Here is a 27,998-nt window from a genome sequence, read left to right as displayed (position 1 = left end):
TTTCCTGGTCAGCAATTCTAGATGTTCTGTGTCAGGGAAAGTTTTAGATATCACTGACTGCCAAAGCTCCAGACACATAAATCATATGTGTTTGTTTTGTTTTGTTTTGTTTTGTTTTGTTTTTTTGAGACCGAGTTTTACTATTGTTGCCTAGGCTGGAGTACAGGGGTGCAATCTCAGCTCACTGCAACCTCCACCTCCTGGGTTCAAGTCCTGCCTCAGCCTCCCGAGTAGCTGGGATTACAGGTGTGCACCACTATGCCCGGCTAATTTTGTATTTTTAGTGGAGATGGGGTTTCCCATGTTGGTCAGGCTGGTCTCAAACTCCTGACCTCAAGTGATCCGCCTGCCTCAGACTCCCAAAGTGCTGAGATTACAGGTGTGAGCCACCAACCCGAGTCTGATATTCTTACTTCTCAAATGATTTACTTTAGCTGATGACTTATTTCTTTAGACTGTCATCTGTATTTGATTCCTGTGAACCAATAATGAGTGAATAAAAAGCCAAAATTTGCAAATGGGATCTAATTAAACTAAAGAGCTTCTGCACAGCAAAAGAAACTACCATCAGAGTGAACAGGCAACCTACAGAATGGGAGAAAATTTTTTCAATCTACTCATCTGACAAAGGGCTAATATCCAGAACCATCAAATAACTCAAACAAATTTACAAGAAAAAAACAAACAACCCCATCAAAAAGTGGGCAAAGGATATGAACAGACATTTCTCAAAAGAAGACATTCATACAGCCAACAGACACATGAAAAAATGCTCATCATCACTCGCCATCAGAGAAATGCAAATCAAAACCACAATGAGATACCATCTCACACCAGTTAGAATGGCAATCATTAAAAAGTCCGGAAACAACAGGTGCTGGAGAGGATGTGGAGAAATAGGAACACTTTTACACTGTTGGTGGGATTGTAAACTAGTTCAACCATTATGGAAAACAGTATGGCAATTCCTCAAGGATCTAGAACTAGATGTACCATATGACCCAGCCATCCCACTACTGGGTATATACCCAAAGGATTATAAATCATGCTGCTATAAAGACACATGTACACGTATGTTTATTGCGGCACTATTCACAATAGCAAAGACTTGGAATCAACCCAAATGTCCATCTGTGACAGACTGGATTAAGAAAATGTGGCACATATACACCATGGAATATTATGCAGCCATAAAAAAGGATGAGTTTGCATCCTTTGTAGGGACATGGATGCAGCTGGAAACCATCATTCTTAGCAAACTATCACAAGAACAGAAAACCAAACACCGCATGTTCTCACTCATAGGTGGGAACTGAACAATGAGATCACTTGGACTCAGGAAGGGGAACATCACACATCGGGGCCTATCATGGGGAGGGGGGAGGGGGGAGGGGGGAGGGATGGCATTGGGAGTTATACCTGACATAAATGACGAATTGATGGGTGCTGACGAGTTGATGGGTGCAGCACACCAACATGGCACAAGTATACATATGTAACAAACCTGCACGTTATGCACGTGTACCCTAGAACTCAAATAAAAAAAAAAAAAAAAGAGGGACAAAAAAAAAACAGGAGCACAGGGATGAGATAGGTAATTAATTTTGTAGTCATGATCTCTTGCCGAGTTGAGATGCTGCATGTGCAAGGCTAGTTTAATGTTAACAAGTGTAAAATATTGAAAAAGCATGTTGTAGAGATAGAGTGGCTGGGCCGGGCATGGTGGCTCATGTCTGTAATCCCCCCATTTTGGTAGGCTGAGGTGGATGGACCACCTGAGGTCAGGAGTTCAAGACCAGCCTGGACAACATGGTGAAACCTGGTCTCTACTAAAAATACAAAAAACTAGCCAGGTGTGGTGGCTGGCACCTGTAGTCCCAGCTACTCTGGAGGCTGAGGCAGGAGAATTGCTTGAACCCGGGAGGCGGAGGTTGCAGTGAGCAGAGATTGTGCCACTGCATTCCAGCCTGGGCGATAGAACGAAACTCGGTCTCCAAAAAGAAAAAAAAAAAAAAAAAAGAAATAGAGTGGCTAAAGACAGCAATAGTATAAAGTGTGGATATGGTTGTTTGGGCCCAGGATCTCTTGTCTAACTGACACTGAGAAGATGAAATGAGAAGCAAATTCTCTTGATGACTCAGTGGTATCTAATCAATGTGTAACCACTCCAAAATACTACTAGCTCAGTGGTTTCAAACTGGAGGCAATTTTGCAGCCCAGGGGATATTTGGCAATGTCTGAAGACATTTTTGGCTGGCATACTACTGGAATCTACTAGGTAGAGGCTAGGGATGCTGCTATACATCCTACAATGCACAGGACAGCTCCCTACACCAAAAAATTACCCAGTCTCAAATGTCAGTGTTCAGAAATGCCTTGCTAGACCTAGACAAAAATTCTAAATCAAAGGTGTAATTAAATAAATAAACAATCAACTAATTTTCAAGAAATGATAGCCCTAGGCTGGGCACAGTGGCTCTGGCCTGTCATCCCAACACTTTGGGATGTCCAAGGCAGGAGGATCACTTGAAGCCAGGAGTTTAAGGCCAGGAATTCCAGATGAGACTGGTCAACACAGAGAAACCTAGTCTCTTAAAAAAAAAAAAAAAAAAAAAAAAAAGAAGGAGAAATGATAGTGCTACATGGACACATTCTTCTATATTTCTATCCAAATTCGGACACTTTGTGACATCCAGCTCATACTTGGCACACCCTAATTCTTTTCAAAACTGTAATGGTGAGTCCTGCAACAACTAAATCCATTTAGAATTTGAATAAAATTACTCAGATCTGACATTAATGTAACTGGATATGTACAACAATTTGTAGATATTAAAAATTAACAAAATTGCTCTATGATTTATGCCATTATTATTTTATCTTGTTGGTGAAAACAATAAAGTTCCAAGGCCATAGAGTAAGTCATTTGCAAAAATGGCATTAGACAAAGAAAAATCTTGATGTTGTGCCTTGCAGTTAGGCTACAAGGCATTCTTTTCCTTTGTTCATGTGTTTTTGCAGCTTAAATTTAGGACAAAGCTAAATTTCATTATTTCTCCAAAGGAGGTGATTACCTAAATCTGTCCCTTCTTCCTCCAGGCAGCACATACTACTATTTTTTCTTCTGATTCATTTCCCCTAGAAAGCTGAGAAGGAGTTTTATAATGATATTATTGGTTTTGTAACTGGTGTTTCCATTGTAATGCTATTACGGAACCAGTGTTGTGATAAATGATCTGTGTATAAGGGAAATCACTTTTACAAGACGTAGAAAATTAGACACGCTTCTGCTTTGCAATAACAATAAAAACCACGGTGAAAAAATATTCTCCAGTTTATTCCCATCTGTACCAGCAGGGAAGCTTTAGAAGATGGGTTCTCCCTAAAGTCTTCTAAACACGATTACTACCTACAAGTACCATGTCAAAATGCAAATTTCCTCCAAATCCTATTGAAGGCCACTACGTTCTTAGGCTTAGCATGACGTGGGCCCTTTAAGAAAACCAGGCTATTCAAACTCCACCCCTCTGCTGACTTGAAGCGGTGTGAGTCCGCCTTTCCAAGGCGGTTAGTTTTGTGGTGACGCTAAGAGAGAGTTAATTTGCCCCCTGCTCTGCCTGGAAGGAATGTTCCTGTTGCAATAAGCTCTAAAAGTGGAAGCTTTAAGATACTATGGAATAGGGAACAATAGAAACTTGTGAGGTATGGCAGCCAGCCCCACTCTTAAGATTCGATCACAGTGCTGAATAAAGTGGAAAGAATGTTGTTAAATCTGTTTCCCCCTGTGGTGCTTCTCCCTGCTAGCTTTACTCTTCCATTTCACTCCTCAAGTGAGCTTTCCAGCATCTGTTTCCAACTTAACTAGCTGATTGTCTAATGTACTAGATCCCAAAAAAGTGAGAGAAGTAAGTTTCAGTGCAAAGTAAACTGGATCACTTGTAACAGAATGATTTAGATTGCCTATATGTTTCTCAAGAGCAAAGTCAAGCATTTCCCCCCTCCTGCTACACAAACAGTGACAGAGTTCGGAAGCCCTCTAGCACAAAGCTAAACTACCTGGGAGAAATGGGGGTTTAGTTGCTGTTGGCATTTAAGCTGTTTGCTGAAAGCAGCCATCTTGGTGAAAGATGATGTCATTTGGAACACTTGGTGTTTTCGAGTTTATTCTGAGGTGCCAGTTTCCAAGAGCCATCGAATCACCGTTTAATCATGAGATCAAATTTAAGTTTAAAGATAACGAGGGAGTGGGAATAAGAATCATTCTTCCTTCTTCCTAACGCTTTAGAAATCTTTCAGAAAGTTCAACGCAACAGAAAACAAAATTACACTTTTTTTTTTTCTATTTTCTGTTTCCATGTGTTTGTTCTAATGTTAACTAAGCATGGGTAATAAAACTAGTCTGGTCAGTTTCACTTTCCAATTTTTATACGTAAGTGAAAGCTGTTTTGTGTCAACAGGGCAAAGTGTTTAGAATCCTCTCACCTGCTGAGCCAATTGCCTGCAAGCCTTTGGGAAGAGGGAGGGGGAATAAAAGTTTTTGATTTTTAATTTCTTAAACTGCAAAGCTAGAACCCTGAATTAGACCGCATTATAGTAATTACTGTTTTATTTTTACATGCTAAAGTTTTCTAGGAGATAGCAAACAAGGGTGATGTTGTACTCCCACTCAATCATTACTGTTTGTATAGCATAATGTTATGTCCGCAGTTACTTTGGAAAATTGGCACTTAAAGAGGTGTTTCAATCTTCTTCTAAAAGTGTTTCGCTTTCCTTTTTTTTTTTCTTCATTAGATAAATGTCACTATCTTAATCCTACTGCGTGACACGTGCTGAAAACGTTTGCAAAATGCAGAGAAAAAGAAAAAAAAACAGTTGCACCTTGTTTAAACAATTGAGCGCAATGTGGTTTATGAGGTTATTAAAGGGGGTGTGTGTCTCTCTCCTGCAAATTCTTTCCTAACAAGGTTAACCTGCGGCTGCTGTTGTTTCATCCTCTTCGGCCTCTTGTAGAGGAACTTTGTTCTCTTAGATTTATCCAAGCCTTCCCAGTCAAAAACACCTTGCTTTTGAGAATATAAAACTGCGTGTATGTGTGAAACAGATAGAGGGAGACACACGAACGCACAGTCGGCGGAAGATGGGGCCACAACACGGTAGAGGATGGGCGCCAGAGCCCGGCTGACCTTTCCACGTGTCCCCGGCACCTGCGAGGCTGGTGGGGCATCAGGTTTCTTTTTTCTTGGGGCGGGCGCGAGCCCGGAAGAGGCTGGGCGGCCGCGGGCTTAGATCAGGGGGCTCGTAGGCCCTCCCTTGGAACACGTGTGGCTGGCGAGCTGGTGGTGCGGGGGCAGTCCTTGGCTTTCCCGCACCCGCAGTGCCTGCGCGTTCCCAGCCCGCCCGTGGTCACCAGGCGGCGGCGGGCGGGTCCCCGAGCTTTCAGCCAGCTCTGTTGGGCGGCCTAGCGAGCGCGCCCGGCCCGGCTGGAGCAAGCCCCAGTGCAATACTGCCCAAGCCCGGGCGGGGTCTCTGTTCTCTGGCAGAGGAGGTCCCTTGGCAGCGGGAAGCGCCCTCTCTTTCTCTCGCCGCCGCTCCGAGTCTGCGCCCTGGTGCCAGGCGCTCGGCTCGGCGCTCCCCTGTGCTCGCCCGGCGCCCACTCATTCGCAGCCCGGCCTTCGCCGCCGCCGCCTCCCTGCTGCTCCTCCTCCTTTCCCCAGCCCGCCGCGGCCATGGCGGACAGCGCCAGCGAGAGCGACACGGACGGGGCGGGGGGCAACAGCAGCAGCTCGGCCGCCATGCAGTCGTCCTGCTCGTCTACCTCGGGCGGCGGCGGCTGGCGGCGGGGGAGGCGGCGGCGGTGGAAAGTCGGGGGGCATTGTCATCTCGCCGTTCCGCCTGGAGGAGCTCACCAACCGCCTGGCCTCGCTGCAGCAAGAGAACAAGGTGCTGAAGATAGAGCTGGAGACCTACAAACTGAAGTGCAAGGCACTGCAGGAGGAGAACCGCGACCTGCGCAAAGCCAGCGTGACCATCGTGAGTGCCCCCCGGGGGCGCGCCGCAGCGCCAACCTCCGCCCGGCCCGGGAGGGGCTGCACCCGAATCCAGGCAACCCCCAGTCTTCCCCAGATTCCCGGGGACCCTCTGAGACCACACTCCCTGCGGAGACCTGCTGGCCTCCGGGAGGAGAGGGAGGTGTCCTTTCGGGGCCACGCGGGTCTGTCCTCCTCGGGGGGCTGAGGACCCTTGCGCGGTGCGGGGGAAGGCTACTGTGGCAACCATTCATGGTCCCTTTTGGCCTCTGGACAGGAGGCCCCTCCGGGGCTGGGCTGGAGGCTGGCGGCGTGGCTGGGGGGCGGGGTAGGACTTTTTTCAGCCCTAGCATGCTTGAGGGGTGCGTCCAGAATCTGGGGAACCCCAGTCCGGGGGAGAGAGAGGGAGCTGGGATCTCTTACTGGAGCCTGGCCCGGAGTGGGGGGGTTCGCAGCTGGGCTGGGTACTAAGCTGGCATCTGTACGGCACTAGCTGGATCGCTCGGGTACGGGGCGGGAGAGAGTGGCCGGGAATCCGGGAAGTGGAGTTTTCTGGCCAGGATCGAGAGGGAAGGGCGGGTACCACGCTAATGCTCCCACCTCCATTGGAAGCTCTTTGCCTTGGGGTGGGAGGGTGGACGGTTTACTGCGAGGAGAGTGCAGCATTCAGGCCTGGACAGGGCTGGGGCCGAAACCAGGGGAAGGGTAGCGACTTTGATTCCCTGGCTGAGCCAGAGGTACTTGTGTTTGCTTCATTCGTAGAGTGGTTAGGAGTATCTTGCTTCTGAGTCTAGATACTGGAGAACAGGCCATCAGTTCTGTGTCTACCTGGTCCCTGGAGGCTGCCTAGAAAAGGGTAAGCTTGGGTCTGTAGGTCTTTCCTGGTGTGGCAGGCGTTTAGAAAGGCCCGTATAGCAGTGATGAGGCGAAACATAACTAGAAAAAGTACACTGTGTACTCTCACCTATCATCCCTGCCAGCTCACCACATCATTAACATGCAGGATCCCCACACAGACAACTGTATTCAAAGCAGAAGTTTCCCAGCCAGGAGCAGAGAAGAAAATGTCAAGAAATCAAGGGGGATAAATTGCCATAGCTGCTGCAAAATAGCGGATTAGGCTGAACTTTGAAATGAAGAAAAAGGGATGACTTTGGGGATGGAGGGTCACACCTTGGAAATGGGGCAAGTTTAGGATGCCCCTTGTGCCAGGAAATAGCCTTCGGTGGAGGAGCCTGTGTATATATGTGCGCGAGTGTGTATACCCCCAGTGCTGGCTCATACATGAGAACTAGATGGCATTCTTAATTCGTGTAGAAAGCAAGTTGCAGGTTAAGTGTGATCAGTAAGAAACTTTTCATGCTCAAATCCAATTTAGGAGAATGGAGTTGGAGCAACTTGTATGTGAGATGGTCAAGTTCTTGAAGTGCCCTTTTGGTAGGAAGGGGGGTGGGGGCGGGGAGTTTGCAGAGGCAGCCACTTCCAAGTGTCCTATGCAGCTTTCTTGGCTGACAGAGATGTCTTTGCTGAGTGGGGGTTAAGAAGAGAGGGAAGTTGGTGGAGGCAGTTTATTTAAGATTTGAGTAAAAAAAAAAAAAAAAGATTTGAGTTAGTCAATGAGAGGGTTAGTCTCTTGGAGGTTGTGAACCATGGAAAGTAGTAAAACTTGCATGAAGTGAAATAGCCTTTTGCATGCAATGGGCAATTCAGGCTGGTTTTGTTTGGGAGGGAGGAATGAGGGATGCAGAGACTATGAAAGGGTTATCTGTTTGACACTTCGACCGTACTATAAGTAGGTTTGTAAACTGTTCTTACACATGTTGGCTTTGCAGAACAAATGTGTTCATTCCCAGTGTTTAAAATCACAGGCCTTCTGAGTACTTAGCTCGAAAAGTCTGTAAGGTGGTGGCTTTTTTTCTTAGCACTTACCCTTAACTAAAACTGACATCCAGCCGAATATACTTTGTGAAATGTCGTGTGGTGTTAATGAGTAAAGTTAAAATTGTTTTAGATGACACTGCACAAGTAGCAGAAGCCTCTCAGTTCTTCTTTAATCTCTGACTAATATATTCAGGGAGACAAATAAAAAAAGTGCTTGTGGTTCGCCTGGTTTCCTAATACTTGGCAGTTGTTACCGAGGAGCTGAATGATAAATGCAGAAAATAGATTCCTTCAAGATTTTGCAGGTGTTAACCTACCTAGGATCCAGATTCTGTGGGGGTGCGTTTTACCTCTCAGGTATGTAATGTGGGAGGAGAAATGTATGTGACTCCATGAAATGGGTCTGTGAATACGGAGAGTCCATTGAACTACACTTTAGTAGTTTGTATCAGGGTTAAGCTGTACAATCCCTGACATTGCTCACTTAAGCATTACCCTTGCTAGTGGCAGTCAAGGAAGTTTCTGATAATTAAGTGAAGACCTTGTTAGATTTTTCAGTGTTGTAGTTAATTTGAAGGGAAGATGGTACCATAATTCTGGTAATTGCCTTTCTGGCTCTTTTTAGTTCTAATTGTGATATTGACGTTCATGTTCTTGAGCACTAAAGGTGATTGTGGCCTTCTTTTTCCTTGAGCATGTTCAGGAAGGCACATTGCCTTTTTGTCACTCCCTGGGGAAGAGACGGTCTCCCCTGCCGCCACTTGTTTTTTAATAGACTTTACTTTTTAGAGCACTTTTATCTTCAGAGTAACACTGAACATAAAGTACAGAAATTTCCCACATAACCCTTGCCTTCACACAGGCACGACCTCCTCCACCATCAACGTCTTACATCATAGTGGTCCATTGTTATAGTCAGTGAACCTACATTGATACATCATTATCACCCAAAGTCTAGAGTTTACTTGGTCTTGTATATTCTATGAGTTTAGACAAATGTATAATGACATATGTCCACCATTATAGTATTACGCAGAGTTTTTCTGCCGTGGAAGTCTTCCACGCTCTGTTCGTCTTTCCCTCCCTGCTAACTCCTGGCAACCACTATCTTTTTCCTCTCTCCTTAGTTTTGCCTTTCCCAGAATGTCATGTAATTGGAATCATACAGTATGCAGCCTTTTCACTTAGTAAATGCATTTAAGTTTCCTCCATGTTCCCCAACTCCTATGTCTTGGTTTCTGTTCAGGGTTAAATAGTATTTCATTGTTTGTATGGATCATAATTTATCCATTCACCTCCTGAAGGGCATCTTGGTTGTTTCCACCTTTTGGCAATTATGAATAAAGCTGCTGGAAATATTCATGTGCAGGGTTTTGTCTGGAAAGATATCAGTTCATTTGTTTAAATACCAAAGAGCATGATTGCTGAATTATATGGTAAAAGTATGTTTAGTTTTATAAGAAATTGCCAAACTGTCTTCCAAAGTAGCTGCACTGTTTTTCATTCCCACCAACAACGAGTAAGAGTTGCTTTTGCGGGGCCAGGCGTGGTGTCTTACACCTGTAATCCCAGCACTTTGGGGAGACCGAGGCAGGCGGATCACCTGAGGTCAAGAGTTCGAGACCAGCCTGGCCAACATGGTGAAACCCCATCTCTACTAAAAAAAAAAGTACAGGAAAATTAGCTGGGGGTGGTGGTGCATGCCTGTAATCCAAACTACCTGGAGACTGAGGCAGGAGAATTGCTTGAACCCAGGAGGCAGAGGTTGCAGTGAGCCAACATCACGCCACTGCACTCCAGCCTGGGCGACAGCCAGACAACGTCTCAAAAAAAAAAAAAAAAAAGAGTTGCTGTTGCTCACCAACATTTGCTGTTGTCAGTGTTCTGGATTTTGACCATTCCAATAGGTGTATAGTAATATCTCTGTTATGCCCTTTTTAAAGCCAAGTCCAAAGGCTAATAGAAGCTCTTAACCAATGGTCTCTTCTGGTATGTAAGTGGCTATTCTGGTCAAACTACCCATTTAATGAAGGACTAGTTTCATGGGCCTGTGTTCTCAGTATCTGTACAACAGCAGTAAACATCATCTGTGGGAGAGAATCAACTGTAAGAAGTCTTTCAGTCGTGTCCACAAGTGCCTGGTGCACCTGTGAGTTATAGCCTGCCCTAGGCCGTTTTATCTGGGGCTTAAAAGTGGAATAGAATATTTTGAGTGAGTATTCAATTTTTCCTATTAAGTCAGCAGGGGAATCAGGCTCCTGATTATGGATCACAATTTCTTTTTTTTTTTTTTTTGGAGTGGAGGAAATAAACAAATGCATAGTCACCTTTTTGAGTAGCTTTTGTATGTTAGGCCAGATCTGTTGGTTTGTCCTATGAGTGAGAATGTGATTGTGAATTATATGATTCAGTGTAGTGAGGGTTATCGTGGGGTGGTGGTCTTAGGGGTGGTGGTCTTAGGGGTGGTGGTCTTAGGGGTGGTGGTCTTAGGGGTGGTGGTCTTAGGGGTGGTGGTCTTAGGGCTTGGTGGTCTTAGGGCTTGGTGGTCTTATTGGTGGTGGTCTTAGGGGTGGTGGTCTTAGGGGTGGTGGTCTTAGAGAAGGTGAGGAAATGCAATTGTGGGCAGTAATTGGATGGCTTCAAAGTTCTCAACTAGTTGCTGGCATTCTCCGTGTATAAGCAGGGCCTCAGGTGATTCTCTAGGGTGTGTACCTCTTCCAGGCAGTTTCAGACCTTTGGTATGTATTTGGTTTGGAAATCAAGGCCTATAATAAATCACTGATATTTAAGTGTCTCTCTGACTGTAAAATTAATCCTTTATTGTAGAAGTTTAGGGAAATACAGAAGTACAAGCTGTTTTGAAGTTAGAATAGAAAAATGTGTTGGTCTGGCATGATTAGAAAACCTAGCTATTTTAAACATCAGTGTAATGGTTTCATTAACTGATAAAAACTGCCATATAGTTGATGTTGTGTGTTTTGGATTATTTACTCTGGAAGCCTAATATGTTATTTTCAATTTTTAAGACTTTTGTCAGACTCTGAAGATACAAATCGATATTGCCTTTATAAATGTGACGATGAGAGTATGATATCCTTTTCCCCCCGTTTAGAAAAGTATTTCTTAGATTCTTATGGAAACATCCAACTTTAGACACAACTTTGAGGAAAATATGACCTCACAGTTAGGTCTAACTGTACACAAGTCTTCTTAAAGAGGCCTTTCTCATATTTCTTCAGCATTTACGAGTTGTTCACATTTATAAGTATCTTCTATGTGTTTCACATATTCTATTTGTACTTAATTTTTAAAAACTTTTTTGTTTTTGCTTTTGTTTTGTGACAGCTTTACTCTATTACCCAGACTGGAGTGCAGTGGTGTGATCTCAGGTCACTGCAACCTCTGCCCCCCAGGTTCCAGTGATTCTCATGCCTCAGCCTCCCTAATAGCTGGGACTGCAGGCATGCACCACCATGCCCATCTAGTTTTGTATTTTTAGTGGAGATGGTGTTTACCATGTTGTCCAGGCTGGTCTCGGAACTCCTGGCCTAAAGTGATCCACCCACCTCTGCCTCCCAAAGTGCTAGAATTTCAGGCATGAGCGACCACACCCAGCCAAAAGCTAAAATTTTAAAGGTCATGACAGTCTTTCACAGTGCTCTCCTATTTGCTAGAGATGGGGAATCCATTAGAGAATTCACAGTATCTGGTTTGTGGTGACTCTTGTTCGGGACCAGAGAGGCTGGTCTACAGCAAAAATCGGAGGTAGCCATTGCTTGCTTAAAAATATTCAATGACTCCCCATTGCCCTTGGATTCAGGTAAACCTTCTGGTGATTTACTAGGCTCTGCATGATTGGAATGTCCTGCTTGCTTCACAGCCACACCCCTTACATGCATTTAGCCCAGGGTGCATTCTCTAAGCTCTCACTTCACTCCTTTACTACTAGCACCCAGAACTTCAGTAGGTTTCCTCTGACTCCTCAGTGGTGCCCCTCGTCCCCTTAAATGTTCTTCTGTATTCCTCCCCTCCTTTCTACTTTGTCAGTTGAAGTAGACTGTATTGCCTTCTCCACCTGAACCCCTTTGTATGCCCTGATCCTTCCTCTTTGTCAGCCACACACTGGGGTATGCATCTGCTTACGTGGTTCCATAGACCTCCCTCTGTCACTGACACTTGGCTGCAGAGATCTTTCCCAGTTCATGTGTAAATTTCTTTGGGGGCAGAATTTGCCTTGTTCATCGCATTCCTCAGCGCTTGGCATGGGGGAAATGTTTAGAAATTTGTTGAGCTGGCTCCAGAGGCACGGGTATGTGTGTACTTGTTTCTTTCTGCCATGAAGGTGCCAACACTCTGTCCAGGACCTTGTCTTCATAGAGCCACTCCCCTGCCACAACAGCAAACACTTTCTTTACCATAGTTGATGAAACAGACCAGATATGTGAATGGATACATTGTATACTTCGGGAGACCATTGCAATCAGTGTGCCCTTGCCTTCTTGCTTTGGGTGATGTGGGCTACCTTTTAGCATATACCTGGGTGCTCCTGATAACATTTTATCTGAAAGAGGACAAAGTATTTTCAGGTTCTCCTTTCTAAGTGTTTCTGAGTAAGGCTTGGAGGAAAAAGTAGCCCCGTCGGAAGTGTTCAGATTTGCTGCTTTGGTTTTGGTGATGGTGACAGATCATTCCAGGTGTTTCCTATGACTCTTTAATGTTGAAATGCCCTACTGGGAAACAACTCTGGCCTATTGCAGGGGGATACATTAATGCAAATAAATACTGGTAACCTGTAGCAGTGATGGGGGAAGCATCTGAAAACAGGGTAGGGGGATTGTTGAATTCTTATGTCTGCTTGTGTCTTGCAGAGACACAAGTGTCACCACAGTGTATTTGTGTGTGTGTGTTTTCCTTAAGTCATGCCTTGCCGAAATAATTATGTTTACACTTCAAAATGCTAATACAAACTACCGAACTGCAGTCAGGCTGAGTAAGGAATAATAGGAATCTTTTCTGTCCCCTCTGTATACTTTTTTCCTTAGTGGGTAGGTGTTGCTTTTGTTTTTAATCACAATGTGGTTGTTTTCAGGTATATTGAATTATTGTCAAAGTTGGCAGAGTAAATGTTCACAGGTTCAGTATGTTCCTGCTTGGTGGTGGTTGCAATTTTTCTTGACAGAGGAACTAATCCTCTGGAAAATATTTTTAATTGTCAGGATCTTGGGGTGGCGTTAACTTGCAGATACTTCCTACTTCTCCAAGGCTGTCAAATTTTCTTATCTTTTATGATTGTAAAATCCACAGCTGTGAAGTCTATTCCAACCCTGATACCAGTAAATTGCAAAGGTCACTTCGTGTATGTTCTCTCTTTAGGGATAAGTATTCTTTAAAAAAGGGTTAACAATATGATTGATGGTCATTTAGAATTAACCCTCCCCTTTACTTACTGTTTCCTAGATCAGACATATGGAGTGCAATGTAATGATTGCAGTTCATTACAATACTTATTTGTTTGTTGCTGGGAGATTTTCTGGTCTCCCTCTCTGCCCCCGCCTTTGTTTCTTCAGTAAGGTACAAAATGGCATGTAATAAATAAAATAAATATAGCCTCAAAGAAATAGGATTCAGCCGTCAAGTGCTTATAATACTGCGTGCTAGATAGAAATATCCAAAAGGAATGTTAGGGCTCTCCCAGTAGCATAGCGAGGATAACACTAGACTTTCATTCAGCCTGGCACTGGCCTGGTGCTGTAGGGAATACAGAGCAGAGGGAAACAGTCTTTCTCTCCAGCTTTGGGGCTTGTGCAGTGCATGCAGAAGGAACCAACACCCACATGGACGCAGGAAGGGAAGCTTAGGCCGACTCCTGTAGGGGTTCCCAGGGAGGGGAATTTTACCTTGCAGCTTCCCAAATGAAGTTCATTTATCTCTGTGAATATCTTTAAGGAAAACAGTGTATCACATTCATTCGCAGTTTAATTAGCTTGTAGTTTATTTTGTAAGGCAGAGATGGGGAGAGCTGTTGCTCAATTTATGCTGAGGTGGCACCGGGAGGCTTTTGGTTTGTTTTTAATTTTCGTTTTTATGTGATGATGATTGAAAAGAAATGTCATTGATATTTTAATTTCATAATCTGCATCTGTCAGTACATGGAAATTATCTAGGTGGTTTTTTCCCTCTATTCCTGTTATACTCTGAGGCCCACCCGTGTTTCCTTCGTGGAATATTGGTGAATAGACTGAATTTCTCAAGTTTTTAATCTGAAACTATCCGAAAGCAAAGACTTCTTGCAGTAAAATTAGAGGTACTATTTTATAGGCAATTTTGAATTCTAGTTTTTTACAAAAGCTGTGCTGATTGATGGGCTAATCTTCCATGCATCTGTTCCAGATCAATCCAGCCTTGGCGGTGCCAGGTGTGTGTCCAGAATGATCTGGGTAATGCTCACCAGGGCATCTCAGGGCACTGAGGATCAAATGAGGCCACTTGGTACCGCAGAGCAGAGTTGGGATGTTCAGCCAGGCATAGGTCATAATTCAAAAAGTTTTCCATAGGAGGAAGGAAGAGGGTAAAAGAATGAAAGCAGCAGGGATTATGGGTGAACTAAAGAAAATTCTTAGAAATCTAGTTACCTGTGTTAAACACTTCATGTGTTGCTTCTATAAGTGAACAGTTTGAGTCTTTTGTGCTATCTGCTTGTTGAGATTGAATTAGAGAGGCTAAAAGGGACCGATTTGAGAGAAAAATAATTATACCTAGAGTTTCATATAGAAAACTTGTATGCAAGCTTGACTTTTAAAAAATTATCCTAATAGACCGGGTGCGATGGCTCACACTTGTAATCCGAGCACTTTGGGGGAGCCGAGGCGGGTGGATCACCTGAGGTCGGGCGTTCGAGACCAGCCTGACCAACATGGAGAAACCCCTTCTCTACTAAAAATACAAAAAATTAGCTGGGCATGTAATGCCAGCTACTCGGGAAGCTGAGGCAGGAGAATCGCTTGAACCCAGGAGGCGGAGGTTGTAGTGAGCCGAGATTGCGCCGTTGCACTCCAGCCTGGGCAACAGGAGTGAAACTCCATCTCAAAAAAAAAAAAAAAAAAAAAAAAACTTATCCTAATATACCAACTGAAATGATAACTTATTCTACTGAGAGATGTTTTTTATGGGGTGGAGTTCTTCACTAGACCAGAGTTTATCTAAACAAAGACATTTATTGAGTCAAAACATTGTGTCTTCACTTCATTTAGTAGCCCCGCTAATCTTTGAGGAAAAAATCGACTAGGTGATTTTAATGCTTTTGTTAACCAAAGAGTATTGTTTTAAGTGTATTCTCCATAAAGTAAGGTTAGTTAGACTTTTTCAGGTTCAAATCACTGTCTGGTAAGGGTTTATGTCACTTGAAAAGTATATTAACTATTTTATGCCATTTTGAACCTTGCATGCATGGAGTTTATATTGAGAAATACCTTAGGTACCCAGAGAAGAGTACCAGTGACTTTTTTTGCATTGTTTCTTTTTTTGTGGTAAAAACATATACAACATATAATTCACTATTTTAACCATTTGTAAGTATACAATTCAGTGGCTTTAAGTACATTCACAATGTTTTGCAAACATCGCCGTTATCCATTTCCAGAACTTTTCGTCATCCCAAATGGAAACTCTGTACCCATTAAATAATAATACCCATTTTTTCCTCCCTGGTAAACCTCTATTCCTAGTGACTTTTAATTTTTTTTTTTTTTTAAAGAAAGACTTACACTAGTCTACAAAATCTGCTAGCTGCTTTTTACTGTCCTGGTCTTGAAGTTATAAATTTAGACCTTAAGTGTTGATCTCTTATTTAATTAAGTTTGTACTGCCTGTTAGCTGTCCCATATATGGTTCTTTTTCTATCACTCAGCAAATGCGCAGTGCCCTAGCCCTATGCTGAGCTCTGGGCTTGGTGCCAGTAAGCCCCCAGATGCTGGATGAGGGAATAACCCATGGCGAGAGCTTGTTCTCCAGGAGGGAAGGGTCTTCCCCTGATACCTTCCCCCCAACACCTCACAGATGATGGTTGCTTTTTATTTTATTTTTTTAATGAAATATATGCATTTAATTTCCTTGATAGCAGTTGGAATAAACTGTGATTTTATTTTTAAAATTACTTATTTTGATACTCACAGGTGCAGTTTATTACAGGGAAAGGATGCAGGTTAAAATAGTCAAGGGAAAAAGCATATAGGGCAGAGTCCAGGAACGTTTTTCATTGTGGAGCTTCCAGTTATCCTGTCCCCATGGAGTGTGCACAACATTACTTTCCTGGCAACAACATGTGACAATACACATGGAGTATTGCCAACCAGAGAAGTTCAGCCAAGCCTTGGGGTGCAGAGTTTTTACTGGGGCTCCATCACGTAAACATGGTCGACCATCCACAGGGCAGATCTCAGTCTCCAGGCCCTGAGAAGGCTGTGCTGATACCACATGGCCCAAAGCACTCAGGCTGAATCACACTGTTAGGCTTTCCAGTGTGATCCAAGGCCCTCAGGTAAACAAAGACACTCTTATCAGTCATAACCTTCCAAAGGGTTACAAATTGCCTCCAGAAAGTCAAGGGCTAAGGCCAGACCTCTTTGGGTACAAGGTAAACAGAGTTTTAAAAGGTTTGAAGGAAAAAGAAAGCTTATAGAATTTTTATTCACCATCATTGTCCCACTTCCAAATCTTTTTGTGTGGCTGTAATAACAGTGAATGTTTATCCAGTGCTTACTATGGGATAGGAACTATTGGAAGGGGTTTGCGTATATCCTCTCATTTAATCCTCACCACAGTCCTATACGATCAGTACTACTGTTTATCCATAGCCATAAGCCTACAAATTTAGGCCCAGAAAGCTTGTATCACTTGCCTGAGGTCCCATGGCTATCAGATGGGACTGGGATTTGAGCCCAGGTCTGACCTCAGAGCTTCTACAGTCTGTGGGAAGATGGCATATAAATTAATTTAGGGACAGGCCTTTTTGTTTGGTTGGTTTTCTTTGAGACAGGGTCTTGCTGTGTCACACAGGCTGCAGCGTATTGGTGTCATCATAGTTCACTACAGCCTTGACCTCTTGAGCTCAGGTGATCCTCCCACCTTAGCCTCCGGAGTAGCGGGAACTACAGATATGTGCCACCACTCCTGCATCATTATTATTATTATTTTTTGTAGAGGGTCTTACTATATTGCCCAGGCTAGTCTTGAACTCTAGGGCTCAAGCAATCCCTTCACTTTGGCCTCCCAAAGTGCTGGGATTACAGGCATAAGATACCATGCCCAGCCCAGGAACAGTTTTATCTTCGTCTCGTTGTGAGCATTTTCCTATTAGAAGTTCCTGTGCAGTTCTGTTCTGTTAGGATAGTCAGGACTGCCCCATTACCACAGCAAATTCCCAAGATGCTGGGCCTAAGAGAGTGTTGCCAGGGTAGCAAACTCCCTGTCTTGGAAAAGAAATAATAACAGAGAAGGGTGCCTTCAGCTCATGGGGAATAGTCTGTGCTCCCCTTTCTGGCTCAGTTGCCCTTCAGTTAAGCCTTGGTCTACTCCACTCCTGCACCCTGTTTAGCGTACCCCAGGATATTGCCACCTCTTCACATGGCATAGCCTTATGGATTCCTGCCCTGCCCCCCCGCCCCCATCCCGGCCTGGAATCAGTTTCTTCCTTTGCATTTATGTTACAATCTCTACTTAAAAATAGTCTGATTAGCACAGTACAAGTGAGTTTTTTTAGTTTTCTTCAACAAACATGAGTGTCTGCTGTATGCCAGGCAGTGTGCCTGTATATAACAACTGGGATGATATTGTGCTGGTGGCATTGATGGTGGGCCCGGATTTGATCCAGGAGTGGAAGCAGAGTCAGAGCGCAGGTTCTGAAATGAGGAGATTTCTTAGTCATGATCTAAAGGATAAATCGAAGTTAATTCAAAAGAAGTAGGGGCTGAGTAATGGTTGGACAAGGCACTCCTCCCACACCCAGGCAGAACCTGAATGCCCAGAGAAAAATGAGGATGAGAGGAGAGCAGTGCCCAGCTGGGCAACTCTAGGCTGTGCGCCTGGATTCCCTTCGGGAGCTCACTACAGAACGGCGGGGGAACAGTAAGAGCATTTCTGCCTCTTGGAGATCCACTCTGGCTACTTAGTGCAGATGTTTATTTGTGTTTTTTTAATGAAATACTTGAAGGCAGGTATTTTGTCATTTATCATCAGTAGGATGACCTGTCTTATTCCATGATAACAGTTGCCACGTATTGCAGTCTTGTGGTGTTTCTGGGTACAGTTCTCAACACATTACCTTTAGGGATTCATTGACTCCTCAGCACAACCCTTTGTGATCTCAGTGTCACAGATGAAAGACATGAGGCACGGGGAGTCCCGGCAACCCCTTGAAGATTGCAGTAAGCAGTAGAGCAGGTATTGAACACAGCAGTCGGACGGTACCTTGCATGGTGACTGCCATGTAAAGACTCTGCCATTTGAAGAGTCATTTGTGTTTTCCATAACCTTAACACAGCTGTTCAATAAAGTTTGTGGAATGGATTTTGGGAAGTGCGCACTTTTCTTCTTTGTAAACTATTCAGTGGAGAACCATATACTTACTGTAAAGTGTACAAACTTTGAATGCACAAATTTACCGAACAGTGCTCATTGTATGTATGTATGTATGTATGTATGTATGTATGTATGTATGTATTTGTTTTAGACAAAGTCTCACGCTTTCACCCAGGCTGGAGTGCAGTGGGGCGATCTCGGCTCACTGCAACCTCTGCCTCCTGGGCTGAAAGCGATCTTCCCACCTCAGCCTCCCGAATTGCTGAGACCACAGGCATGTACCACCATGCCCGCTGTTTTTTTCTTGGACTTTTTTTGTAGAGACACGGTTTCACTGTGTTGTCCAGGCTGATCTCTAGCTCCCAGGCTCAAGCGATACTCCCACCTCAGCTTCCCAAAGTGCTGGGATTATAGGCATAAGCCACCATACCCAGCTGCTCAGTGAATTTAAAAATGAAATCACTGGTGTAACCACCACCCTGCTTAGGATACATGCAATTGTCAACACCCCTGCAACTGTCGTGTGCTCTGTTCCAGTCAGTACCCCCCAAAAAAGTAAGCCTTTTCTGACTTAATATATTTAATAGATTTGTTTTGCTAGTGTTTGAACTTCATATAAATGGAATTATACAGTATGTATTTTACGTATCTGGATTCTTTGGTTATCCTAGTTCATTCACTAATATTAAACAGTATCCATGCAGTTGCATATAGTGGTAGTTCTTTTTATTGCTGTGCAATGGTCTGCATAAGTATCTGAAATTATTTGCAGTTTTAGAGTCAGCTTCCTGGGCGGCACCACCCCCCTCCCTCAGTATTGGTGCTGGGCAGCAGGATGACATGAAAGGAGTGCGGCACAGCAGAGGACATACAGGCCCTACAGGACTTAAGTGTGTATTAATTGAGGTTCTAGCTACCCTCCTAGCTAAGTTATATTGCATTTAGGGCCTTTGAGCCTTAGTTACTTACCTGGTAAGAGACTGTAGAGTTAACACAAATCTTGCTCCCATCCCATAGTTATGAAGATCAAATGAGATGATACACAGAGGAAAGTTTTGGGGTAATGTGTGACTTATTCCTGTAGAAAATGATATTAAATATTATTAGTACTTCCCCACCCCCTTCTATTGTCCTCCAAAATACATTTCAAAATCAGTCCTGCTGTAGATAATCCTATAAGATGATGATAGAAAAATAACCTCTTGAAAGCTGAGCGGGGATGATTGAGGCAGCACCAAGCTCCCTGTGCACCGTAGACTGGGGAGCCTCCCAACCTGGCTTCTAACCGTTGATGTTTCTGTGGTGCTAGGGGATGCCTGGGAACTGAGCGGGTGTCCGAGTGTTTGGTGAGCCAGGATTATACCAGTCTGTGTGGCTGTGTAAAAGTAACAGGACTGCAGGAGGTAAACACACTTCCTAAAAGATCTGGTTTTTTTCCCTGTAGGTCAGTTACAGAGCTCTTTCCACTGTGTTTTTTGAAAAAGTACACGTTTTCTGACTAACGTACTATCAGCAGACAGAAGACTGTCAAAGCTGGCCTCTCTGATTGACACTTTTGACCCTCTTTCATGGGGGTACGGGTTCTAGAAGGTGGACTTTGATGGGCAACGCCCTAGTGCCACTTCTCCTTAGCTGCTTATTTAAAGAACAGAAACCAAAACATGAATCTTTGAAATGGACTGACTTTGCAGGATTGCAGTAACCAAATGAAGGAAGGACAACCCCTGGTGATGGGCCAGGGTGGTCTGTGGGAGGCAGTAGTTTTCTCTACCAGGGACTCCTCAAGTGACCTCTTTTCTTTGTTGCCGCTGGATTGCTCTCAGTCCTGGGGACTTTTTGAAGGTTAAGGAGCATGCTTTTCCCCAAACTACTATTAATATTTTAGTTGTATTGACTTTTGGGATGGTAAGAGAGGGCAAGGAGGATATTTTATCTGATTGAGGGACTCTGCTTGCATTGTAAATAAACAAGTTAAAGTAAGCTCACGACTGCCCTTCCCTCTTTTGCTGTTGTCTGTCCATCAGAGTTGTGGGGGCTCTAGCCAAAACTATTGGAGCCTTTTGGTTTCTCTGCTTCCCTCTCTGCTACTTGTCTGAACACCTCATTGAACTCTTTTTCAGGTAAGGAAGATTAGGGTAATGACAGTCATCCCTTCCGTGGTTGGTTCTTACTTGGCCCAGAGCCTTGTAGCTCTGGGTGATTGCTGCCTGACAGTGATGTGTAAAGGGAACTGGGATTTGCTTGTTGGGCCACAAATGGAAACCGGTAGGCTTTACTGCTTTCCATAATTACAGTGTATTCTTTCTCCAGTTCTCAAAGTCTTCTATAGGTTCTATTTTTTTTTAATGCTTCTTTATTTTATATGTTGCAAATTAGCATTCTCTATTAGACTGTGTGAATTTTCCCTCCTTTCAATTTTATTCATTAACTGCTTTCTGATTTTCCCACCGTAGGGTGCTTTGGCAGAACGTGTAATAACGGAAAGCGACTTGGAAACCAAGTAGGAGTACCAGTTAGCAAGTAAAAATGCAGGATGCACAACTGTATTTCAATTAGAAATAAACAATGAATTATTTTTTAGTATACGTATGTCCCACATGTTGCATGGCACCTATATATACTAGAAAGTTATTTGTTGTTTATCTGAAATTCGAATTTAACCAGGCCTCCTGTATTTTATCTGGTAGTCCTAAAACCTAGAGGACCTGTGTTTGCCCCTTCCTTGCTGTGTGAACCTGGGGCAATTTAGCTGACCTCTAAGCCATCTTGCCCTCTTCTCTAAAAAGCGATCATAGTATGTTAGCTCTCCAATTTGGGGGATAAATGATGTGACTTAGGAAAGCTTTCAGGGTGCATTCAGCATGGTTCTTCCTTTTCCTTTTCAATTCAATGATCATAGATTTGCTTCTTGCCCATTTCTTCCCTTTTCCGTTTTCCTCCCCTACAAACCTGAGACCAGGTTGCTGTCTGGGAAGAAGCCGACACGGCATCGCCTCCTTTGCGGGGCTCTTTGGAGTCTTCTCAGGATGGTGCCTCCACTTCTTCCTCAGTGGCTCTCAGTTTGCTTTCACATTTCCTGTTCTTCCACACCAGCTTCCTAGTTTCCTCCTCTCTGGAAGTCATTATTGACTGGAGGTCTCAGGTGTCTACCTTTACTTGGCCACATGTTACCAAACCCCTTATTTTATGTCTCCTTTCCTCGTCAGCCTGCAGTGGTACTGGGAGAACTGGGCCTCTATGCCTCGCCTTCTCTGCAGGACGAGACATCAATCATGTCTTTTTTCACAAGCCACAGCTTCCTGAGAAAAGTGTGTTTAGAATTCAGGATTTGCAAAAGGGCAGCTTGCAATTGGCCCACAGGTGAGGGGTTTGACTCTAGAGTTGTGAAAGACCTTCCGAAGAAAAGGCCTGAGCAAGGGCACACCCTCTACTCTGTTGCAGGCATCACCTCCGTCTGTTGCTTTTCTTTTCTCTCTCTCTCTCTTTTTTTTTTTTTTTTTTTTTTTTGAGATGGAGTCTGGCTCTGTCACCCAGGCTGGAGTGCAGTGGCATGATCTCTGCTCACTGAGACCTCCACCTCCCAGGTTCAAGCGATTCTCCTGCCTCAGCCTTCTGACTAGCTGGGATTACAGGCACCCCCCACCAAGCCCAGCTAATTTTTTGTATTTTTAGTAGAGATGGGGTTTCACCATGTTGGTCAAGCTGGTTTCGAACTCCTGACCTGAAGTGATCCACTCGCCTCAGTCTCCCAAAGTGCTGGGATTACAGGTGTGAGCCACTGCACCCGGCCCCTCTGTTGCTTTTCACCTCTGCAGCTTCACATACTAATTTATTTCTCACTCTGATGGCAGTTGAGTTTGAGACCCTTGAAGTATGCTATCGATAATGAATGACTAATGACCAATGTGCACTACCTTGATGTAGCCCTTGAAAGAAAACCACAGGGCCAGGGAGAGAATGGGAGTGCAGGGAAGTTAACTTGGCAGGGTCATTCATCTGGTAGGTGGTGGGGGTAGGATCTGTCAGCCCGGCTTGGGAGCCTCTATTCTTACCACACTACATTGTATTTCTAAGACCACTTGCAGCAGTAAGTGTTCATGAAATTCCTTGTAGGAGTTTGTAATATAGCACTGTTTTGTTGTTGCTGCTGTTGTTTGTCTTAAAATTCGTAATACAAATCTTTGCCCTATAGTCTGGGCAGTTGTTTTAATTCTTGGGTGTCAAATCCTTATCAATTTCCTGTCAAAAGAATCCTCCTTCTGTCCCTGAAAGGTGTTTCCAAGAGTCTTCTCTTCTTGTGGCCTTCCTCCTTAACTTGTGTAGATTGAGGCACCCATGCATTCATTTAACCCAACATTTTTCGTGTACATCCTAAGTGCTAACCATGCGCTTGAGATGTCCTTTTAAGATAGCAAGGCAGGGTATAAACAATAACTGAGGCCCCTGCCTTGGGCTCCTGTCTTCCGAAGCCCAGGAAGACCTTGTGCTTTCCATGAAGGCGCTCAGAGTCTTTTGGAGAGTTGTGGGAAGCCAGTGTCCTCATGGCGAGTGGAGGAAGACGGCTAATTTATCGTTCAGTGTTCACACAGGAAAACAAACCATGTGGAATTGAGAGGGAAGAATGTAGTTCAGAGATTGGTCATCCAAGTGGTAGAGTTGCTGAGAAGCTGAAGTGGGGTGGGTGATGAGACAACCCAGGGATAAGCAGGAGCAGAATGCTGCTCCCACAACTCCTCTGGAGGATAAAGGGAAGAAGTAGTGTTATCAGAGCCCAGGGGCTACGGTCACCAAGAAGAGGTTGGAACCGCAGTGGGCCTTGAGATGTGGGTGCTGCCCAAGATGGAGAAAGGGGAGAAATACCCCAAGTTCTCCTTTCCATCTTCCCATCTCTTGCTAGTGCCTCTTATTGACTGAATCTCATTGGCTGACTTTGGGAACTGGGAGATACAGCCTGCAGAGGTCACCTGTACCTTGCAGAGCAGGAGAGAAGGGTAGTGAGGCATCTTGGGCCAGACAGACCCAGGGCTGGCCCAGGAAGAAATGAATGAATATGGAACTGTGTTTGGCCTGGACAGCTGTTGAGTACTTTGTAGACAGCAGAAGATTGGAAGACTCAAAGGTTTTTATTCCCTCAGGAAAATGTGAGTAAAGGGCATTCCAAGGAGAAGGATCAGCATGGACAAAGGCATGGCAGTTTGAAGCAGCAGGCTCACTTATAGCATCCCATGCAGCCCAGAATGGCTGGATTGATATTTGAGGTCTTTCATATCCATCCTCCTCCTGTCTCAGAAGCCCCTCCCATAGAATGCTTTCTCACATGTCCCTGTTGTCATTTGCATTTATGGCTGATGCACATTTTCCTGCAGGGAATGCCAGATGGGAAGCTCTGCACCTGAATATCTTCCAGGCCAGCTGCTTCTGACACAGAGCTTGCACCATGTAGCCAGTGGGGAGCATCTTGGGATGCCTCAGTAGCCCTAGAAAGGAATTCATGAGCAGTGCCAGTCAGTTTTGATGGGTGAAGCGTGCATGGGTCCCTTGATATTCAAGGGCCCCAACTCTGATGAGGATGCTGATACCCTGGGAGGAGAAATGGCTGCCCATATTAGTGATTTAGAGGCCTTATCTCGTGGCCCTGCATGTCTGGCATGCAATCAGACTGTGAGAATACTTTTCTCACATTTCCCTGCTGTGAAATTTATTTTTATGATGATAGTGACTTTTGTTTAAGCTTATTTTATTATGGAAATTTTCAAGCATATACAAAAGTAGAGTGAATCCACAAACCAGCTTCACCAATTATTGACACATAGTCTTGAAATAGTTTCACCATAAATGGTTCAGTTTGCCTCTCTGATAAGGACTTTATAACCACCATACTATTCTCGTACCAGACAAAATTAGCAGTTTTTCCCCTGGGAAATTAGTGTTTGAAAGGTAAACATCACAGGCTTTTCTGTGATCCAAAGGTATTATCCTTGCCTCCCCTCTGCTATTAAGCCCGGTGCCCTTGGGCTGCTGACCCCAGCTCTAACCTTCTTCCCTGAAGCTGTTGGCAGGCTCGGAGACCTTTTACCTGCTGCCCTGTTTCCTGGTCCCCAGCTTCTGAGCATCCCAGTGTTGCTGGTTCTGCCCTCAGAAGGTATGCAGACTGGCTTCCCAGCCCCCATGACGAAGCAGCAGGACTTTTAGGTCACCACTTCACCTGTGTGAAGCAGACCTGGCTTTTGTGGCTCTACTGTAAGGAAATCTGAATGAGGCATCCTGTGCAGCCTTCCCTGGAAGCTTCTAGCTCAGAAATGTCTGAGCATCTGTGGGGAGTCATGCCCTCGGAAGATGGACTGGCATCTCTGGCTTCCAGAAAGTCTGGCGCAGTGCTATGTGTGAAGCCATGCAGGGCTGGAGAGCACCAGACAGGAAGCTGTGGGCAGTATGTGCAGACACGTTTTCTGGACAGGTAGAATAACAAGCAGTCTTTGCCCAGAATCTCCAGCTCTGAAGTCTGCAGCTTGGGGAGCATCTATGGAGTGGTTTCAGCTAAATTACTTCGTTTGAGTCTCATAGCAAGTCTCTGGGAGTAGGAGGTGTGTGCCTCCTTAAAAACAAAGGATCTGGGGCTCAGGTGAAATGCTGTTAAATTATTGGCCAGGGAATAGTGCTGGTAAATGGGACAGGTGGGATTTCCAGGAAGGTGGCCTCACACCCAGGCTAGGGTTCTTTCTCCTCTGTTAGCTCCTTGGAAGAGGAGGAGGTTAAAAAAGGTGTCTGATAGTTCAGCACTTACAAGCAAAGGGAATTCAATTCCAAAATTTCTAAGAAATTCCAATGTTGCTTTTGACTCAGCAACAAAATTTGGGAACCACTAGTCTATACATTTGTAAGTACATACAATAATTTCCCCTGAGGTTTGAAATAATGCCTCATTTAAAAAATATTTTTAATTGAATTTTTTTGAATAGGAAAGACATCACTTGGTATTTGATCCCCTTCCCTCTAACACAAAAGGTGGTGTGTACGATACTATATTCTGTGCTGCCCCTCCCCCGCCATTTAATTATATTTTGGAGACTTTTTTCTGTCTTTTTTTTTAATGGTTGCATGGTAAGCCATTGTGTGTGTATCTCTTACCGTTGTGCACTTAATTTGTTTTCAGTCTTTTGTCTCACAGTGTCACAGTCACCTTGAACATAGGTCATTGTATATGTGGGTGAGTGTATCAGAGGGGATAATTCCTAGCCACTGTCTTCAACCATTTCCTTATATTGACTCACTCCTTGCATCAGTCTGTGAAGTAGCCAGTAGCATATTATCCTTGTTTTACAGACAGGAAACTGAGACTCAGAGAGGGTTGGGACCTGCATAAAGTCATACCCCAGAGAGTAGGAGAGCCAGAATTGACACCTAGCTAAGCAAGCTGATACTAGAGGAATTCTCTCACTTTTTGATGCTGCCTTTCTTGGTAAATTCACAGAAGTGACATTGTTGTGTCGAATGTCCTGTATACGTGAAATTTGAATAGAGGTTGCTTGTACAATTTGCACTTCCATAAGTAGGATATGAGAGAGATGTGGCCCCATACTGCACTGTCAGAGGGTTTTCTCAAACTGGATTTTGGTAGTCTGGTAAATGGACAGTGACATATTAGTACAGTCTTTGCATTTCTCTCGAGGGGGTGGATAAGCATCATTTCTCATGTTTATGAGAGCCATTTGTATTTTTCTGTACCTGCCTAGTTGATATCCTTTCTTGTTTGTGTTTGGAGACCTTGGTCTTTCTCTTACCCATTTTTCTCAGCACTCTATGTCACACAGTGACTTGCTCTTTTTTTCAATTTTGAGTTGCAAAAAAGTTTCCCACCTATCAATTGTCTTTTGACTTGGCTTTCAGTGTGTTTTGGCCACGGTGAAGTTTTTTTTATGGTTTCTTGATGTCATTTATAATCTACAGGAAATATTGCTAACATTTTATGGTAAAACCTTTCTGTATATTTACTTCTTTGGAAAAAAGTAGGACAGACTACTTTTGTGTTTTTGTTTAAATGATAGTGCATTTAAGACAGATTCAGAAGCGTGCATAGAAGTAGTGATGCCAGATACTCTTTTAAATTGCATAAACCACTTGAACTCACAACTGTACATTAGATACATCTCCTAGTGTCTTTTTCCCTCATCCTTCTCTGTATAACACTTTATATTTCATATAAGATCTTGAATTAGGATAATTTCTTCTGACTAGTTGATCAATTACAGGGTTGTTTATTTTGGATACTATTATTATAGCCTTCTTCTTCCTCCAGAGGCTGCTGCTTAACTGAATTCAAGTGTAATTGGCATTATTTTCCTATCCTGGTCAGTTTCGGGCTTGTTTATCTGGTGGTTTTATTTTACTCTGCAGTATTTTCCGTTTCCCCTGCTTAAAGATAGATTTAAAGCTGCAGACCTTAAATGTAATCTTCTTTCATATTGGCCAATCTTCTTTGTTCATCTCACAGATATTACAAATAGCATACATATTACAAACCTTCTTTGTTCATTATACAAATATTTCTGAGGTTATTCTGTATATAAGCCTGTTCTGTGCATTGTGCTAAGAGATTTTGAGACAGTTCCTGCCTCTGGCAGATGATATTCTAGCTGGGGGGTGTGGCGGGGGAGGGGTGGGTGGAAATAGACATCAGACAACTGATTTCACAGTTACAGAATTGAAACTGTGATATATCCTTCAAAAGATGTGTTTCTCGGGGGATGTGATGGGGGGAACCAGAGCAGTTTAAGGCAGCCATTGGAGCTTCCCTGAAGTGACATGTGGGCTGCAATCCCCTGTATATCTTTTTTAGAGTTAACCATAAAGAGAATTGGTAAAAGAATGTCCTGGGCCCAGGGAAGAGGCTATGCAAAAAATTCTGAAAGCGACAGAAGTGCAGGGCAGGTTTGAGGAACTGAAAGACCAGTTGTGGTCAGAGTGAGACTGGGATGTGGCCTGAAGCTGGAAGTAGATGGGGCCAGGTCTGACAGGGCTCTCAGTCCTGAATCTTGAATTGGACCTGCATTAGACCAGTCTTGAATTAGACTTGAATTATTCCTTGAATTTAATTTAAGGGATAATGTTGGCATATGTACTTTTAAATTAGGAATAGGTTTTTAAATTCTGGGGACCATGCTGATCTAGAACTTTCTTTAGTTGAATAAATTTGACCTGCAAAAATGGTACTTCAATCCATTCTCTTGAAGTTTTTCATTAAGATGTGTTTTTGCCAATAGCCTTTGTGTTTTAAAATCTAGATGTGGCAAAATAATTTACTGCTTGTTAAGCAAACTTCCCGACATGGCCAGAGGATTGAAGAAAGAATGAAGATGGAAGGATTGTAGATACAACAAATGTATCCAAACTGGGTTTCTCTCTTCCTTCCCCTGATTCACACCTATTCTCTGTCCTTTCTTTCCTTTCCTTTCCTTTCCTTTTTTTTTTTTTTTTTTGTTGTTGTTGTTGTTGTTGAGACTGGAGTCTTGCTTTGTT

General features: G+C 43.8%; 1 protein-coding gene across 1 annotated transcript in view; it reads left to right on the top strand.

Moving 5' to 3' along the window:
* The first annotated feature begins 5,726 nt into the window (after positions 1-5,726).
* Positions 5,727-27,998, top strand: part of CCDC6 (coiled-coil domain containing 6) — a 119,383-nt gene continuing 97,111 nt past the window's right edge. Inside the window, 2 exon segments of the mRNA XM_010364949.2 lie at positions 5,727-5,831; positions 5,833-6,030. Coding sequence (XP_010363251.1) covers positions 5,727-5,831; positions 5,833-6,030 — 303 coding nt within the window.

This window comes from Rhinopithecus roxellana, chromosome 11 (assembly GCF_007565055.1).
Source record: "Rhinopithecus roxellana isolate Shanxi Qingling chromosome 11, ASM756505v1, whole genome shotgun sequence".
Classification (NCBI taxonomy): Eukaryota; Metazoa; Chordata; class Mammalia; order Primates; family Cercopithecidae; genus Rhinopithecus; species Rhinopithecus roxellana.
This window is presented reverse-complemented; position numbering and strand designations above follow the sequence as displayed.